We start from the raw sequence: 14,620 nt of genomic DNA, 5'->3' as shown, positions 1-14,620 counted from the left end.
CATCTTTCCATGTGCATTGCATACTACAGGAATAAAGCACTGACTAATTGAATGATGAATCACAACAGTACAAAGTAGACAGATATAATCAAATAATAGTCATTTATTTCGTATCAAAATTATTCCTTGTACAAATTTCTATTAAATTCAGGATTGTACAAAAATTTATATACGATTGTTTATATCAATTGAACATGGTATGTACAATTACAAAATACACTTTTTAAGTCATAGCACATATTAACCATGTCAATGTCGATTTCTGACTGACAACTGTTATCAAAATGATTCGATGCACTACAAAGCCAGCCATGGTGACGTATTCCATGAATAGTGTCAGCAGAGCAAGTTACATGTAAGAATACTTATACACGTATGCATCAGTGGTCACATTAAAAGTGTTCTTCTGCAATACTGAAAGCATTCATCTCATAAAGCTCAAATCAAATATGAATATATCACTGTGTAACATAAATTATGCAATCTGTTTGGAATTGTGGAGAAGTCAACTTTGCACTGAGATCAGCATTTCTAATCATCATATAACCAATCATCTTGAAACAAAAAATTACAAATAATCATCATATCATAGGCTTGTTTTGGGTAACAATGGCCCACATGATTTTAGTTTTAGAACATAAAATGAACCAAATCAGCTGCAAAAATCCTTGATGAAATTTCAAACACTGTTGATAATTTTCACACCCTAAACAGTACCAGGTTATCTGGTCTGTTAAAGAATTCAATGAGGAAGTTTAAGTTTTATTGCACGATTCTACAACACCACAAAAGTAGGTTGAGTTGCCACACCACAATTGTTGTTCTTTTGACTCATCAGGACGTATCCGTCGTTCCCCCAGTAGGTCGACCAGGAATTCTTCACCAACCAGTATGCTTGTCCATGTAGGACACCATAACCAACGGCCAAGACGGCATGATCCAGGTCATCAACACCATTGCCTGAAAAAGAGCTAAAGCTATAATTATACTGCCACAGAATGATGGCGAGGAATTGGGTAATGGCCAGGAATGGGCTCTACCTAGTACCCTGAAGATGCCACATGCTCATATGACAAGCCTAAACATAAAGGAAACGGGGACTTCACCATTTGCTAATGAAGACCCACTTAGTGGAGGGATTCTGAATACAAGGTAAGGAGAAATGCCATATCCTCTCAATACAATTTCATGAAAAAATGGTCACTCTACAAGGACAGCCTTTTTTGGAGGATTACAGATAAGAACATACAAGAATGAAAAGATGTATAACCAAATAGAAAACTTACGGCAATCTGGCTCATAATACACCCCATTTGAATAAAATGCTAGTGATGTGTGGGAGGCATCAATACCAACAGATATTGGCCCCTGGTTAGCAACGGCAACTTTTAGGGCAGTTAGATCACCAGAAGTCACATTGACATATCCTCTCAGATTAACTGTTGTGCTGACATTTCTTGAATGACACAAGCCATCCTGAAAATACACAAGGTCAAAGAAAATTTACCCTGGTTTAGAATTAATTCCAAGAGGCTCTTCTAAATGAAGGAAAGATGCTTTATACCTTGCAACTCAATAGGTACACAATGTGTTTAGCTTTTCTAGGTTTTTATTTCAAATGTGATGTCGCTTTTACTGCAGGGCCTAAAGCAGTATAAAACTGGTCAATTGCAACTGAAAGACAAAGGAAAATGGGGAACTTGAGGATCTGCCTCATGATCAACCTTCAGAAGACTGATTTACACACCTGTCCAAGGTATGGTCCGTAAGCTTCCTCACTGCTCAGACCCTTGTTCTTCATGATGTATTGATAGGCCCGGAAGTCCTCACCGCCATCACAAGCATTGTTGCCTTCACCCCAGGAACAATCCATCAAATGCTGCTGTGATAACCGCACCAGTTTTCCTGTCTTCATAAACAAGGCTCCTTCAATATGCCCAGTGGTACCAAAACTCCAGCATGAACCGCACACCGCCTGATCCTTAACTGGTGTGACAGCTCCAAAGAGCCTCCAATCAAGGCTGTCTGGAAGGTCGTTGGTTTTATAGTCCTCCATGTTAAATGGCAATCCACCATTGTAACCTGTTGAGTGGAGTCGTCCCCTCATGTATTTCAGCTCATCAGAGGTGCGGTCTGCAAGGTGGTTGGCCTTCAGTGTATACGTAAGACCAGCTCGGTTCTTTGAATGAATGAACCTGAAATTTGATAACAAAGACATCAGTTACAAATATGGGAGATCCTGTTCCAGGTGTCTGGGTCTCGTCTCGATGAAATTTGTGATTTTCCTTGGTATCATGATTCACGAAATAGCAATAACAAAGAATCTACATTTGTCAGGTATTTACCGAATGTTTTGTGTGAATATGTCCTTCCTATGATTGTGTTCAGTCTCATTTTTGTATTGTGGTTTGTGCATCCTCTTGAAGCCGTCAAACATCTCCTCAATATGCTCATTGTTATTGTTGACGTACTCGCTAATTGGGTTTTGGAGGATGCGGTGCTCAGCAGCTCCCGGACCTGGGAATCCACCACACGTCATACCTATTGTAATAGAAGGAAAACTTGGACAACTTTGTTCCACAACATAAACGTAAAATTGGTGTGAAACCTAGGCCTTTGATGACAAAAAGGATACATAGAGGTCAAGAATAGAGGTCATAGTGGTTAAAGTGCATTTGATGATATACAGTACTGTGTTGTTTGGTAAGTGCGTATTGCAACACATACCAGTTAACACACAATTACTACCAACAGTCAATACCAATTTTTTTGTTGATTAGTCAAGGATTAATAACATGTGCTGGTGTATTGAAGTTATAATAGTACTTACCCTTAGGAGGCGCAAACGTGGTTGGGGATATCTTGTCCTTATTGTTGAAGTTTTTATAATCAATCACATATTTGTCGTAGTGGGATCCTAAAAGTGAGTCGTAACCCATCATGATGTACCTCACTGGAGACTGAGTTTTCTTGTCCACCCACATGGTGTATACGCTTTTCCGACCAAAACTAACTGTGATATTTTGCCACACATCACAGACTATGTCATTTAGGCTCTCAGATCGGACAAACTAAAAAAAGAAAATGAAAATTTATGATCTCTGGAAAAGAAGGAAATGGTGTTTGACAATCCCATTTTAAAGACAATGTTCACATACACATGTAAAATATGCAGGTAGGAAGTGACTGAATTGTGGTATTTGACCCGACAGATTATATTTGCAGATTGGGTCAATAAAAGGGTGACATTTCACCCTAAACATTGTAAACAGAAACTGCAACTTTTAGATCTACTACTGCAACCATCAGAATCTTGAAAAGGTTTCTGGGCTATGACACTTCATCACACCTTCAACATACCATGTAGCCTTTAAGATCAGGAAGAGGTGCCTGAATGGTGACTGTGGCATTTTTCGTGCCATTCACAAGGAAGCATGTCTTCTTATTGAAAGCGGTGTAGTCGGACATTGGTGCCACCTTGTAGCTCTTTCCAAAGTTGCCTTGATCAGCTCGCTGGATAGTGGAGACTACAGCTTGAAAGGTAAAACCATTGCTTAAAATCACCAATCTTTGTGTAAGATCATTCCTCAAACAACCACGACAGATCCATGATAGATGCAACATCCAGCAGCCAAAATCAATGACGGTTGCAATATCCATGAGAGAATATAACACTAACAGTCGATGCAACATCCAACGGCCAGTATCCCACAGCCAACATCCACAGCGGACCTTATATCCACAATGGATATGACATCCAACATCAAAATGTCAACAAGGGCACATGTTCCAATAATGCCAGATCATTGACAGGGATTCATCTTATACATATTTATTGAAATAATCATTGAAATCAAAGACTAAATTTGAATGCATCATTGCAACTAAAAGGCTTCCTTTCATGATCCTACACATAACCACCTGGTCAAAAGTTAGAATAAAAGAAACCCATGTATTGTAAGGCCGAGACAACAATCGTCCCTTTTGAGGTCAGACTGTCTGGATGACCAGATCACATGCTGAAAAGTGTGACATCACCAGATAATTGCCCAACATGTTGGTGCATTGGCAATAAGGTACCAGCAAAACGACAGCCGCCAATTATTATACATGGTGCTGACAGTCACTAGGGTATTGCATTGTTTGACTGAGACATGATAACATTTTTGTCAGAGTACTGATGTTTACCCTATTGAAAATCAGTGCCACCTCTTGGGATGCAGATCCCTATCGTGTTTCCAAATAATGATCTTTACCATTGTAATAGTCAATTCGACTCATTTTTGCCTTGGCATCATAAAAGGCATAGATGGGTTCCTCGATTTCAGCATATGGTAAATGAAGGGTGGCAGAAACTTGATAGGCATCACCCCATGTTGGTGGTTCAGCACTTTTGAAGAACAACGTGGCTCCATTGCAGCAACCTGGAATTATGAAGAAACAACTGCAGCCAATTGTAGAATGGATGTTGTTTTAAATCAGGGTTGAACGTCATTTGGCTTAATTGCCAATCAATCTCAGACAATCACTCCAGGAGAAAGTTCCTCCTAACATTGAGTCCCGGTAACTAAAAATTGTCCTGTCTGTCGACTAATAGTCATAGTGTCAAATGTCAGCAAACCTACGTCAGCCATGGCAAGGAAGGCTCACATACTTATTACTTTTTGTTGTGACACTGTAGTGATGACTTACAGAGTAAGAGTTGGGAACGAGTTTACAATCCCCATTTACACCCCAAAAAAAGGTCATCGGTTGACTAACGAAGCACCACTGTTCAATGGATTTATAGTTGAATGCGATCAAACTACGTCATTTCCGATCGGGGATTGTAAATTTTAACCCAGAGTTGCCCTCCTGTCATAACTTTGTTAGGCCTCGTGACTTCCGTCTCCTGCCACATACAACGAAAATGTTTTGGTACACCCTGTACATTCCATCATGAATGAATTGCATGCCTATATGTGTCAAACCACCAAATACAATTTTACAAACTCATCATTTAGTATCAACCTATGAGGTGCAATTGATCTAGCAGTAGGTAGGCCATACTAGGTAAAACAAATGAAACCCAGAAATATTGAAAATATATGATTGGAAATGCCAAAATTACCTGCAAAAAGAGCTAGCACAGAAATCACAACTAGACTGGTAGTGATAGCTGCCATCTTGCTGATCACATGATGACATAAAAATATCAGGTGACTGTAGGTCCAGGTAACCTCGACCCTATCCGCCACGCAACGGAGTGAGACTTTGATCTCACTAGCCAGTGGTGATCACGTCGGGATTATACCCTAAAAAAAACCTAGTTCTTCAATCTCGGGCGATTACCATGGATACAGATGGGCCTACTCTATCCCTATTGCTACTTGTTCAAATCTAAATGTCCGAGGTATTTTGTGAAGGGGTAGCTCTGACAATTATTTGAGGAAAATACCAGCTTCTTCTGTGCACTTACGCGGTGAGCAGGCCCTGCTTGCTATTTATAGCTCAACAGGAAGTTGACAGAGACTGGTTCCTGTGACATTGCACATGTTTTGAGGGCATGAAATGACGTTGCGTCATTTTTGGAGGCAGGTAGGCGTGGCCTCCCCACCGGCTAGTGAGACCTTAAAGTTCTGAACTACGCCATCGCCATCTTCAGGGCAAAGTAAGAACTGAAAAGACCAAAGAGGTACTTTCAGTTCCTACCTTGCCCTGAAGATGGCGATGGCGTAGTTCTTTCGTGAAGTAGTAATTTAGCTCCACAGCTGTAAGGCTGTGGTGCGACACCGTATGTTGTCGCCTATTATCAGATTCAGACTCCGATAACCAGCTCAAAGAGGGGGGGGATTTGGGCCACGTAGATCTACGTGGTTCGGCGCTGAAGGTATTAAAGCGGAAGTCTGTTGTTAAAGGGGAAATTTGTCGACCCAAGGTCTCAATAGCCAGTGAGGAGGCCAGGATCAAGATGATGTTGACATCAACTGGTTCCTGTGTGATTGCACATGTTCTCAAGGTAAAATTTCGAGGGCAAAAAACTCAAACAAAAGCTGCAACGACAGCCTATTTTATATAAAAGATTGAAATAGTCGTCAGTTGGCTTTCTCAAGGTGATGAGTAGATGTGTATGAAATTTTTTTTCACCATCCTTGTTAATCTTGAAGTTATAAGGCATAAAGGTGAAATTGTTCAAATTTGCGTTAACATACAGAGTAATTCATGCATTGTGTTACATCAGTCTATGCATGACTGTATGTCTAGACGACATTGAAACTAGGCCAGGTGTATTCTAAAAGTGACAAGCTGTTCAGAAATGTATAGCCATAGGTTTGTGTTAGAGTAAGGTACTGCCAAGTTAACAGCCGCTGAAACTGGGGTATGCATGAAATGACGTCGCGTCATTTTTGGAGGTAGGTAGGCCTGGCCTCCCCACCGGCAAGTGAGACCTTAAAGTCCTGAACTACGCCATCGCCATCTTCAGGGCAAAGGAAGAACTGAAAAGACCAAAGAGGTACTTTCAGTTCCTACCTTGCCCTGAAGATGGCGATGGCGTAGTTCTTTCATGGTTTGTACATGGGACCTCAAGGGATTCGGCCTGGCTGTGACTGCCTCATCTCTCTCACCATGTTGACAACTGGGCAGAGCAGCCAAGACTGAATTGGCCTGGCTGTGACTGTCTCATCTCTCTCATCATGTTGTCAACACAGTGGAGCAGCCAGGATTGATGTGGCCTTGCTGTGACTGCCTCATCTCTCTCACCATGTTGACAACTTGGCAGAGCAGCCAGGACTGATTTGGCCTGGTTGTGACTGTCTCATCTCCCTCACCATGTCAACACGGTGTAGCAGCCAGGACTGATTCGGCCTGGCTGTGACCGTCTCATCTCTCTCATCATGTTGCCAACACGGTGGAGCAGCCAGGACTGATTCGGCCTGGCTGTGACTTCCTCATCTCTCTCACCATGTTGACAACTTGGAAGAGCAGCCAGGACTGATTCAGCCTGGCTGTGACCGTCTCATCTCTCTCATCATGTTGCCAACACGGTGAAGCAGCCAGGACTGATTCGGCCTGTCTGTGACTGTCTCATCTCTCTCACCATGTTGACAACTTGGCAGAGCAGCCAGCAAGATTGGTGTGGCCTGGCTGTGACTGTCTCATCTCTCTCATCATGTTGCCAATACGGTGGAGCAGCCAGGACTGATTCGGCCTGGCTGTGACTGTCTCATCTCATAGATCCTCAGATACAAGTCAAATCACATTTTCTCAAAATCATTACACTGTTTATTGAACAAGTTTTAAACTTTCGGTTACACTCATATTAAAAATAATTCTGACTTGATGCAGTGTATAAAATTAGAAGTTCTATTGATAATGTTTTGGACAACATTCACCACAAAAGTACAGCGTTGGGTATTTCACAAAAGTTTATAAGTAATAATTTTTCAATCTTTTTACATTGAATTTAATTTTTTTAGAGCTGCATCTTTCAGGCCCCTTGCACTACTAAAGCGTGTCAACTTACATAAATCTCTTCATAACTTAATAATTATTCCAAAGCAAAATTTAAAGTAGGAATTGTGAGAGTTACTGCACAGCTGTCGCAATGTATTGTATACCAAGATCGCTTATAACATCAGTGATTTAGAGAGGCATTAGAAATTTGACACAAACATTCGACCAACTTTTGCGTTATACTACTGCCAGCTGCTGTGTGATTTTAACCAATAGGTCCCATATACAGGAACTCAAATTATCCATTGGTGCCCACCCAGCACTGAACAGGTACTTCCAGAACTCCTTCAACAGAATATGGGCCTGGAGTGGACACTCTGTGAAGGCACTCCACAGGACTTAAAATCTCAGGCATTTTCAGTATATCTAAATTTCAAATCAACTCATAGTGACAAGGTTAAACAAAAGAATTCACTGTTAATGAACCTAGCTATGACTTACTGAGTGACCAAGAATGCTTTGACGTGTCATGGGCCAAGTTCTCATCTACATCTGGTGCGGATAATCATGAAGAGTCACTGACATCCTCATTTACTGGCATGAGAAAGTCTGACACTGCATGGTCAGATGGAGAGTCCCCATCACATGACGCAGCACCAAGGTCACTTTCAGAACTTGATATGTCTTCATTTTCGTTCAGATTTGACTGATCTTTCAATTCATTACAACTATTTTCAGCCATTTCACTGCCATGCCCACAGTTCTCATCTACATCTGACCTAGATACACTTGATGAATTAGAGTCACTGACGGCCTCACCGATTGGCAAGAGAAACTCAGACACCACGCAATCAGATGTTGAGTCTCCATTATATGACTCAGAGCCAAGGTCAGTCTCAGTATCATTTGCGTTTTCACTCGGATTTGACTCGGATTGATTCTGCAATTCATCACAACGATCTTCAGTCATTTCACTGTCTCTACAAACTAAAGACAAGGAACCATCAGAATTATTTTGCAGAGTATCCTGATCTTGGCTCGTATTCATGGTAGTAACACAATCTGAATTCGCCGTCAAGGGACTTTCCTTGGCTATTTCTGGTAAATTTCTGAAATTGAAACTGTTTGGCTCTGGATGCAAGGAAGTTGAACTGGAGTTCATGTCAAGACAAAGCTCCTCAACAAATTGATCAGAATTGAAACTCGAATCAGATGCCACTGTCTGGTCTTCACTCGTGCTTCCATCAGGCAAATCTTTCTCATTCACCCCACTTGGGAAGTCAATGGAGAAGGAATGTGGCAGTGTACTTATCGCTTTTAATCCCACATCAAGCTTTTCAGATACTGGTGTAAAGTCCTGCGATGTCTGACCAACCAAATTATCCTCTACTACCGCATGACCGACACTGGTTTTGGAGATCCACGGAGACCCTTTTGGTGAGCCCGAACTGTCAGTGTGCTTTGTGTGACTTTCATTCCAAGTTGTTTCTGTTGTGCTTATATCAATCTCACTGTTACAACCCAGTTGTTCGACTGACTCAACACTACTGACATGATCCAGGTCATGCTTATCACTGGTTACAGAAATCGACACCGATTCATCTGAATCTGAACAACCCAAAAAGCTACTGCATGTAGCATGATTAGCTTTGTTGTAATCATTCTGGCCTGAAATCAACCAAGAATCAGATTTTGAAGACAGGACCAACCCGGTTTCACTATCATCTCCTTGTTTTGATGTACTGCATTCGAATTCAAGATCAGGGCTTGATATCATGGCAGAGAATGAGTCATCCATGTATGCAAGGCTCTTCTTAAAAGATGGACTAGTATCAACAACTATTTCCAATTGATCTGAATCAGAATCCGACATTGATGTTTCACATCTCGCTTTTTTAGCATTGCTATTCTTAGCATTAACCACATCAATTTCAGTGGCATCCGTATCAACTGTCTCGTTTCCTGAAGTGACAATTTCCACATCAATGATTGGCTCTTGGACATTTTCCCATGGACTAAGCCCTTGCTCACTGGCACTAAAATCTGTAACGTTTATATCACTCGTATTTCGATCATGACTCCGCAAGTGATCCATGTTCATGCTAAGGTTGGAGGTATCCAAGTCACGAGACTGAGAGTCAGAACTAAAGTTAAACGACTTGTCCACATGATTTGTCTTGGAGAAGTTGATGTGATGACTCATGATCTCGACATCAGAGTCAGATTCAGAAGAGTTTATTCCAACAACATCAACAGTGGAACCAGTAGTGCTTCGTGGTGTAGGTTGTTGCACAAAACCAGTACATTCAACCTCTGACTCAGAGTCACCAATCGTGACCACTTCGTCTACTGTAACTGAAGTTTTCTTACTTGCGGTAAAGGCATTCGAGTCATACCTGACATTCTTTTTTGTTGAAACAGATACAGAAGTACATTCAACACCTGAAGAGGAACCCGAGTATGTTTCTGAATCATATGTGTCTGAATCAGAATATGAGTCTTCAGAGAACATCTCTTCATGTCTCTTATGAACGTCCTTTCTAGACCTGCGGCCTGTATGGTTACCAACCACTGAAGAACCTGCATGATCTAGTGAAGCTTGATTCCTACTGTTCTGTGGAATTTCCTGGCTAGAATTGTCAGAACAAACTGAAGAAATGTCGCTTATTTCATTCTGCACTTGAAAATTGTTTTCTTGGTAGTCCTTACTCGTACTTGGGGCAACCCCACGATAATCTGAATCTGCAACCGATTTGGAAGGCATTCTAACTTGGCTAGTCTCCATTGGAACATTTAGACTATTCTCTGACTCTAATTTACTAGAACCTTCAGAAGCAGTCTGGCTTAAATTTGCATTCAAGCTCCCAAAAGTAGCACCGGCTTCACGTATCTGCCAAGACACACTGTCCAATGATTTTGGCTCGGGTGGATTCTTTAAATCTGAGCTAGATGTGTTATTGAATAGATCAGTTGCACAACTACGATTCTCAAGGCATTTACTAAGCCTGTCACTGTTATCTACCAAACTGTTTTGTTTTTCACCCAGTTTCTCATTTTGCCACTCGCCATTTCTGAATTTTAGAGTCAGACTTGTGAGCACACGTGATTTATCCCGAGCACTTGAATATCCTGAATCCAAGATATCACTATTTGTAGCATATCCGACAGCTGCTTTCTCGGAACCGCTCATAACTGCAGAACTATCAAATGTGGTATTGAGAACTTTGTCTGCACATCCACTGTCCACAGAGCACCCATTCAAAAACAGGCTCTCCTCACCTACTAACTTCTCAGTTAACTGATTGATACACGTCTGCTTAAAGGTGACAACACTTTGAAGACGGTCTGCATTTAAATCCTGACAAGATACACCAATTTCTTGGTAGTTTTCAGCACAATCTTCATTGGCAGTCTTTCCCTTTTCACTTTCCATGCTCACATCAGCATAGGAAGAACAATGGTCAACCAAGGAACATGAAAGAGGTGAAGTTACTTTTTCTGAATATGGGCCTGGTTCATCACAAGTTGTTGAATCTGAGTTTTCAGGTTTATCCCATTTAGACATGATAGTTCTTGTGGGTCTTACTGGACATGGAGAGGCAAAATCTGGTGCATTTCCTGTAGGATCATTGCCACCACCTTCCCCAAGGCTACTGTTTTGTGAAGAGTTCATTATTGGGAAAAGCGGATGATCATTAGAACTCTGATGAACTGGAACATCCCCACTTGCTGAATGGGTTGCATGTTGAACACCAGAACCCCCACAATTCAAATCAAGCACAACAGATTCAGGACCTGTTCTAGGAGCTGTAACGCATGGTTTTGAAGTTGTTTTAGAAGCACCCTCATGATTCTTTTGACTTTCTTCACTTCTCACATCAACATAAGCACCAATCTGACTTGTGATCCCAGCAGATGATTTTTTTGTACTTTTATGACCTGTAGGGTGTTTCTTGCATTTTGCCCCAGAGCTAGAACTTGCATCAGCACTGTGTTCCTCATTTTGATTAACAGATTTCAACTCTCCAAGCTTGTTAGGTTCACCGACTATCTCAAACCCATCGGAATCATCCAAACGCCTTGCTCGTTTGTGTTTCTTATGTTTTTTGTTTTTCTTATGTTTTTTATGACTTCTTTTCCTTGAGCTTTTTTCAATTACTTCAACACTTCCTCCACGACTTGCACTAATTGACCTTCTATGGGAAAGTTTTTGACTCGAGTGAGAATGATTGCTAGAGTGAGAATGAGGGCTCGAATGAGAACGAATCCATGAGTGAGGATTAGTGCGATGACCTCGGGTGCCCTCTACAGGCCTTTCAGTGGTGGAAGTCTCAGAACTTGAGTGACGACCATCTTGTCTGCGACCGTGAAACCTATGTGTAGAGTACATTTCAGGATTCCTTGGGTCACCAGGGCTTGAAAACTCCCAATGATAGTGGCCACGCTTACCAGTTACCGATGATTTTCTGTGAATGTCCAAGGCAATACCAACTGGTCTGACCAAAGACTGTAATCTCTCATGTCTGTTCTCATTCTGTTCACGAGAACTCTCTCGTCCCTGCCATAGACTTGGCCGATGTTGTGACCGTGACCTTGACCTCCTCCGCGATTCCTCTCTTGAATGACGCGACCTTGACCGGTGCCTCCGACGACTCCCTGACCTTGACCTTCTCCTGTCACCTTCACGTTTGCCATGACGATCATGACGGGAAGATTTCTTGTGTTTCTTCTTTTTCTGGTGTGTTGCCACAACATCAATGCTTTCATCTGAATCAGATGATATGAGAATAGGGGTAGGCGGTGTACGTTCAGCTTTAGGTTTTTCATACCCAATAATCTCAAGATCACTATCATTTCCATCAGACTCTTGAGTTGGAACATTATCAGCAGTCTCTGCAGTACTATTATTTCTTGACATAGTAAAATCTAAAGGCACGTCACTCATGAGCAGAGAAAAATCTGGTTGACTCGGTGCCAACCATGATGTGCCTGGTGTCGGCGATTCCCATCCAGAATGAGCCGTGCCTGGTTCATCGCCCAATCCATAGCGACGGTTACCTCTACCAGTGCCACCAGTGACCGAATCAGCCATGGAAAGGAAGTTATGGACGTCCTGTAAGAGTAATGGTGTAATGTCTGGAAAGTCCCCACCACCCCGTCTTTCTGCTGGTGGCTCACGCCTTCCTTGATTGACATGCCTCTGATGTCCACCACCAGAGGGCACTGCATAATTATGTAGAGTAGACACATTCGGCAAGATGTCTGTTTGTGAGATAACCATCACATCGCTATCGTCACTATCACTTGAGTTGTCATCGACAATTTCAGGCTGATTGTAGGTCGCCTCTTCATCATACATCACCATGTCATGGGGAGAGCATGCAAATTGGTAGAATTCATGAATAAAATGTTCAGTTCTGTCACCGATGTAAGGCTGAATGTGCGTTAGGAAATCCTGACTCTGAATATCAAACCGTTTGGTGAGGTCAATGATTAGTTCAAGGAGAAAGTGAACCTGTTCTTGGTTGTTCAGCAAAGCCAGGAGCTCTCGGTTCAACCATGGAATCAAACGATGGGTAGTAGCTGGATTCTGGGTGTAGAACTCTGCTGAGGTAGATCGCACCCTGTAATGGAAAAAAAAGAATTTTTAAAGAGACATACAGGTTTTGGCCACAAATACAACAAGTAACCTGTTATCCACTGTTCTCAGTTGCCATTTTGACGAGGTTAAACACTACAGTGGGTTTTAACAGCAGAAAAGGCACAAGCGCATACTATGTATAATTCCCTGTACAACAACGTTTGCACCTAGACTGTAAGATAGAGGAATATTCCTTACATGTATATCAAAGTTCTTTCCTGGTCCATATCGAGGATACTTTTCAACATCAAAGTAATAATGAATTTTATTGAAAGTAAGAATACATACCTTCCAGTTGTATGGGGCTGCACCCACATATGGTTCTGGTAGACTCTTCGACGGAAATCTGCAGTTGCATTTTGTCTCCGAAACCTCCACTGGGAACGTGTTGTAACAGAAGTTGCTGGCACAGGACGTAGCATATTAGCAAAGTTTCTTTCAAATCTTTGGAACAGTCTGTTGTGAGTCTGTGTTGTACGATATCTAAACCTGGCTCCCCCAGGATTTTCCCAAGTTGGTTGCTCCAGTGGAATTTCATATTCTTCAAAGTCTTCAATAGAACGTACATTATGAATGATGCGCTTGAACTGTTGCTGGCAAAGAGGGCAGACAGGTTTCACTTTAGACCACTCCAGAAGACAAACAAAACAAAACATGTGCAAGCAACTATCGGTGAAAGACTTGTTTTCCAGTTTTCCCAGGCATATTGCACAGTTCTGCTCAGGGCTACTTGCCCCCGAGCGGTCCGACTGTGGACTTTTCTCTTTTGCTGGGCTGGTACAGTTTGTGGCAGCTCTCTCAGGTGCATCAGAAGTCCCTGTACATGTAGCTGCTGAATCTGCTGCATCGGCCTTCTCTTTTGTGCTAGTGCTGGAGGAAGCAGCTTCTTGGGTGTTCCTTGGAGGAAGGGTCACACGCAGTCGTTTTCTGGTTCTTTTTTGATCAGGCATCGTCCCGACTCAATTTCTGAAAAAAGAAGGGATAACAGATGTTTTAAAGCTGGCCTGTATATACAGCACACATTGCAATACATTATAATAAGTGACAATGCATACAAAGTGAAAGGGTGGTGAAGACACAGTCTACAGTCAAATGTACGTAGCCTAACGTACATCACTACATTCAGTAGTCAGTACATGTACAGTGCCAGTCACACAACACTACACTCAACACTGTAGGCCTACACAATGCACGCAAAAGCAAAGCAAAATGCTCCAGCATCATAGAAGAATATAGTTTTCTCCTTTTGTCGACCAGTACCTTTTAATTAAAGACGGAATATATTTAGGTTATCGTTCTATGTTTCCATTCCATTTCCAAGCTCCTGGTGGTTTCAAGTATGAAATAGGCCAGTCATGATGATGTAAACTTTCATTTCATGGCAAATTGTACATCGAGCAGTTCCTCAATGTTAGCATAGATGTCGCCACGTCTAACCAAAAATCCGATTATTGCCGAACGTTCCCGAATAAGTGCAAGCGATTTTGCGCTCTCGCCTCCAGGGGTTTACTTTTCAGGAAGTACACGGATGACCTGTACATTTTC

General features: G+C 41.9%; 2 protein-coding genes across 3 annotated transcripts; both read right to left on the bottom strand.

Moving 5' to 3' along the window:
• Window positions 1-85: 85 nt before the first annotated feature.
• Window positions 86-5,173, bottom strand: LOC135486016 (digestive cysteine proteinase 2-like). Its single transcript, XM_064768466.1, has 8 exons — window positions 5,111-5,173; window positions 4,257-4,424; window positions 3,361-3,533; window positions 2,831-3,071; window positions 2,346-2,541; window positions 1,748-2,195; window positions 1,287-1,476; window positions 86-960 (listed from the first exon to the last, which is right to left on the bottom strand). Exons 1-8 carry the CDS (start codon window positions 5,163-5,165, stop codon window positions 776-778), a joined length of 1,656 nt encoding a protein of 551 aa, XP_064624536.1. The 5' UTR covers window positions 5,166-5,173; the 3' UTR covers window positions 86-775.
• A 2,067-nt stretch (window positions 5,174-7,240) lies between these two features.
• LOC135486014 (uncharacterized) lies at window positions 7,241-14,474 on the bottom strand. 2 transcript variants are annotated; one of them, XM_064768463.1, is made up of 4 exons: window positions 14,336-14,474; window positions 13,364-14,041; window positions 10,321-13,058; window positions 7,241-10,245 (listed from the first exon to the last, which is right to left on the bottom strand). In XM_064768463.1, the coding sequence occupies exons 2-4, from the start codon at window positions 14,023-14,025 to the stop codon at window positions 8,000-8,002; spliced, it is 5,646 nt and encodes a 1,881-aa protein (XP_064624533.1). In that variant the 5' UTR covers window positions 14,026-14,041; window positions 14,336-14,474; the 3' UTR covers window positions 7,241-7,999. The 2 variants fall into 2 exon arrangements, with proteins under 2 accessions (XP_064624533.1, XP_064624531.1); XM_064768461.1 differs by having other exon boundaries at window positions 7,241-13,058.
• Window positions 14,475-14,620: the final 146 nt, after the last annotated feature.

Source organism: Lineus longissimus, chromosome 4 (genome assembly GCF_910592395.1).
Source record: "Lineus longissimus chromosome 4, tnLinLong1.2, whole genome shotgun sequence".
Taxonomy (NCBI): domain Eukaryota; kingdom Metazoa; phylum Nemertea; class Pilidiophora; order Heteronemertea; family Lineidae; genus Lineus; species Lineus longissimus.
The sequence above is the reverse complement of the archived record's forward strand: the minus strand, read 5'-3'. Positions and strand labels throughout refer to the sequence as shown.

What these genes read in the sequence shown, in the direction of transcription:
- LOC135486016 (XM_064768466.1), bottom strand. Translation starts at nt 5,165, where the DNA reads ATGGCAGCTATCACTACCAGTCTAGTTGTGATTTCTGTGCTAGCTCTT. An exon ending in TGTGCTAGCTCTTTTTGCAG is followed by an intron (nt 4,425 to 5,110) that starts GTAATTTTGGCA and finishes TCATAATTCCAG; the next exon opens with GTTGCTGCAATGGAGCCACG. An exon ending in TCGAATTGACTATTACAATG is followed by an intron (nt 3,534 to 4,256) that starts GTAAAGATCATT and finishes TTACCTTTCAAG; the next exon opens with CTGTAGTCTCCACTATCCAG.
- LOC135486014 (XM_064768461.1), bottom strand. Translation starts at nt 14,025, where the DNA reads ATGCCTGATCAAAAAAGAACCAGAAAACGACTGCGTGTGACCCTTCCT. An exon ending in CAGCCCCATACAACTGGAAG is followed by an intron (nt 13,059 to 13,363) that starts GTATGTATTCTT and finishes TTTCCATTACAG; the next exon opens with GGTGCGATCTACCTCAGCAG.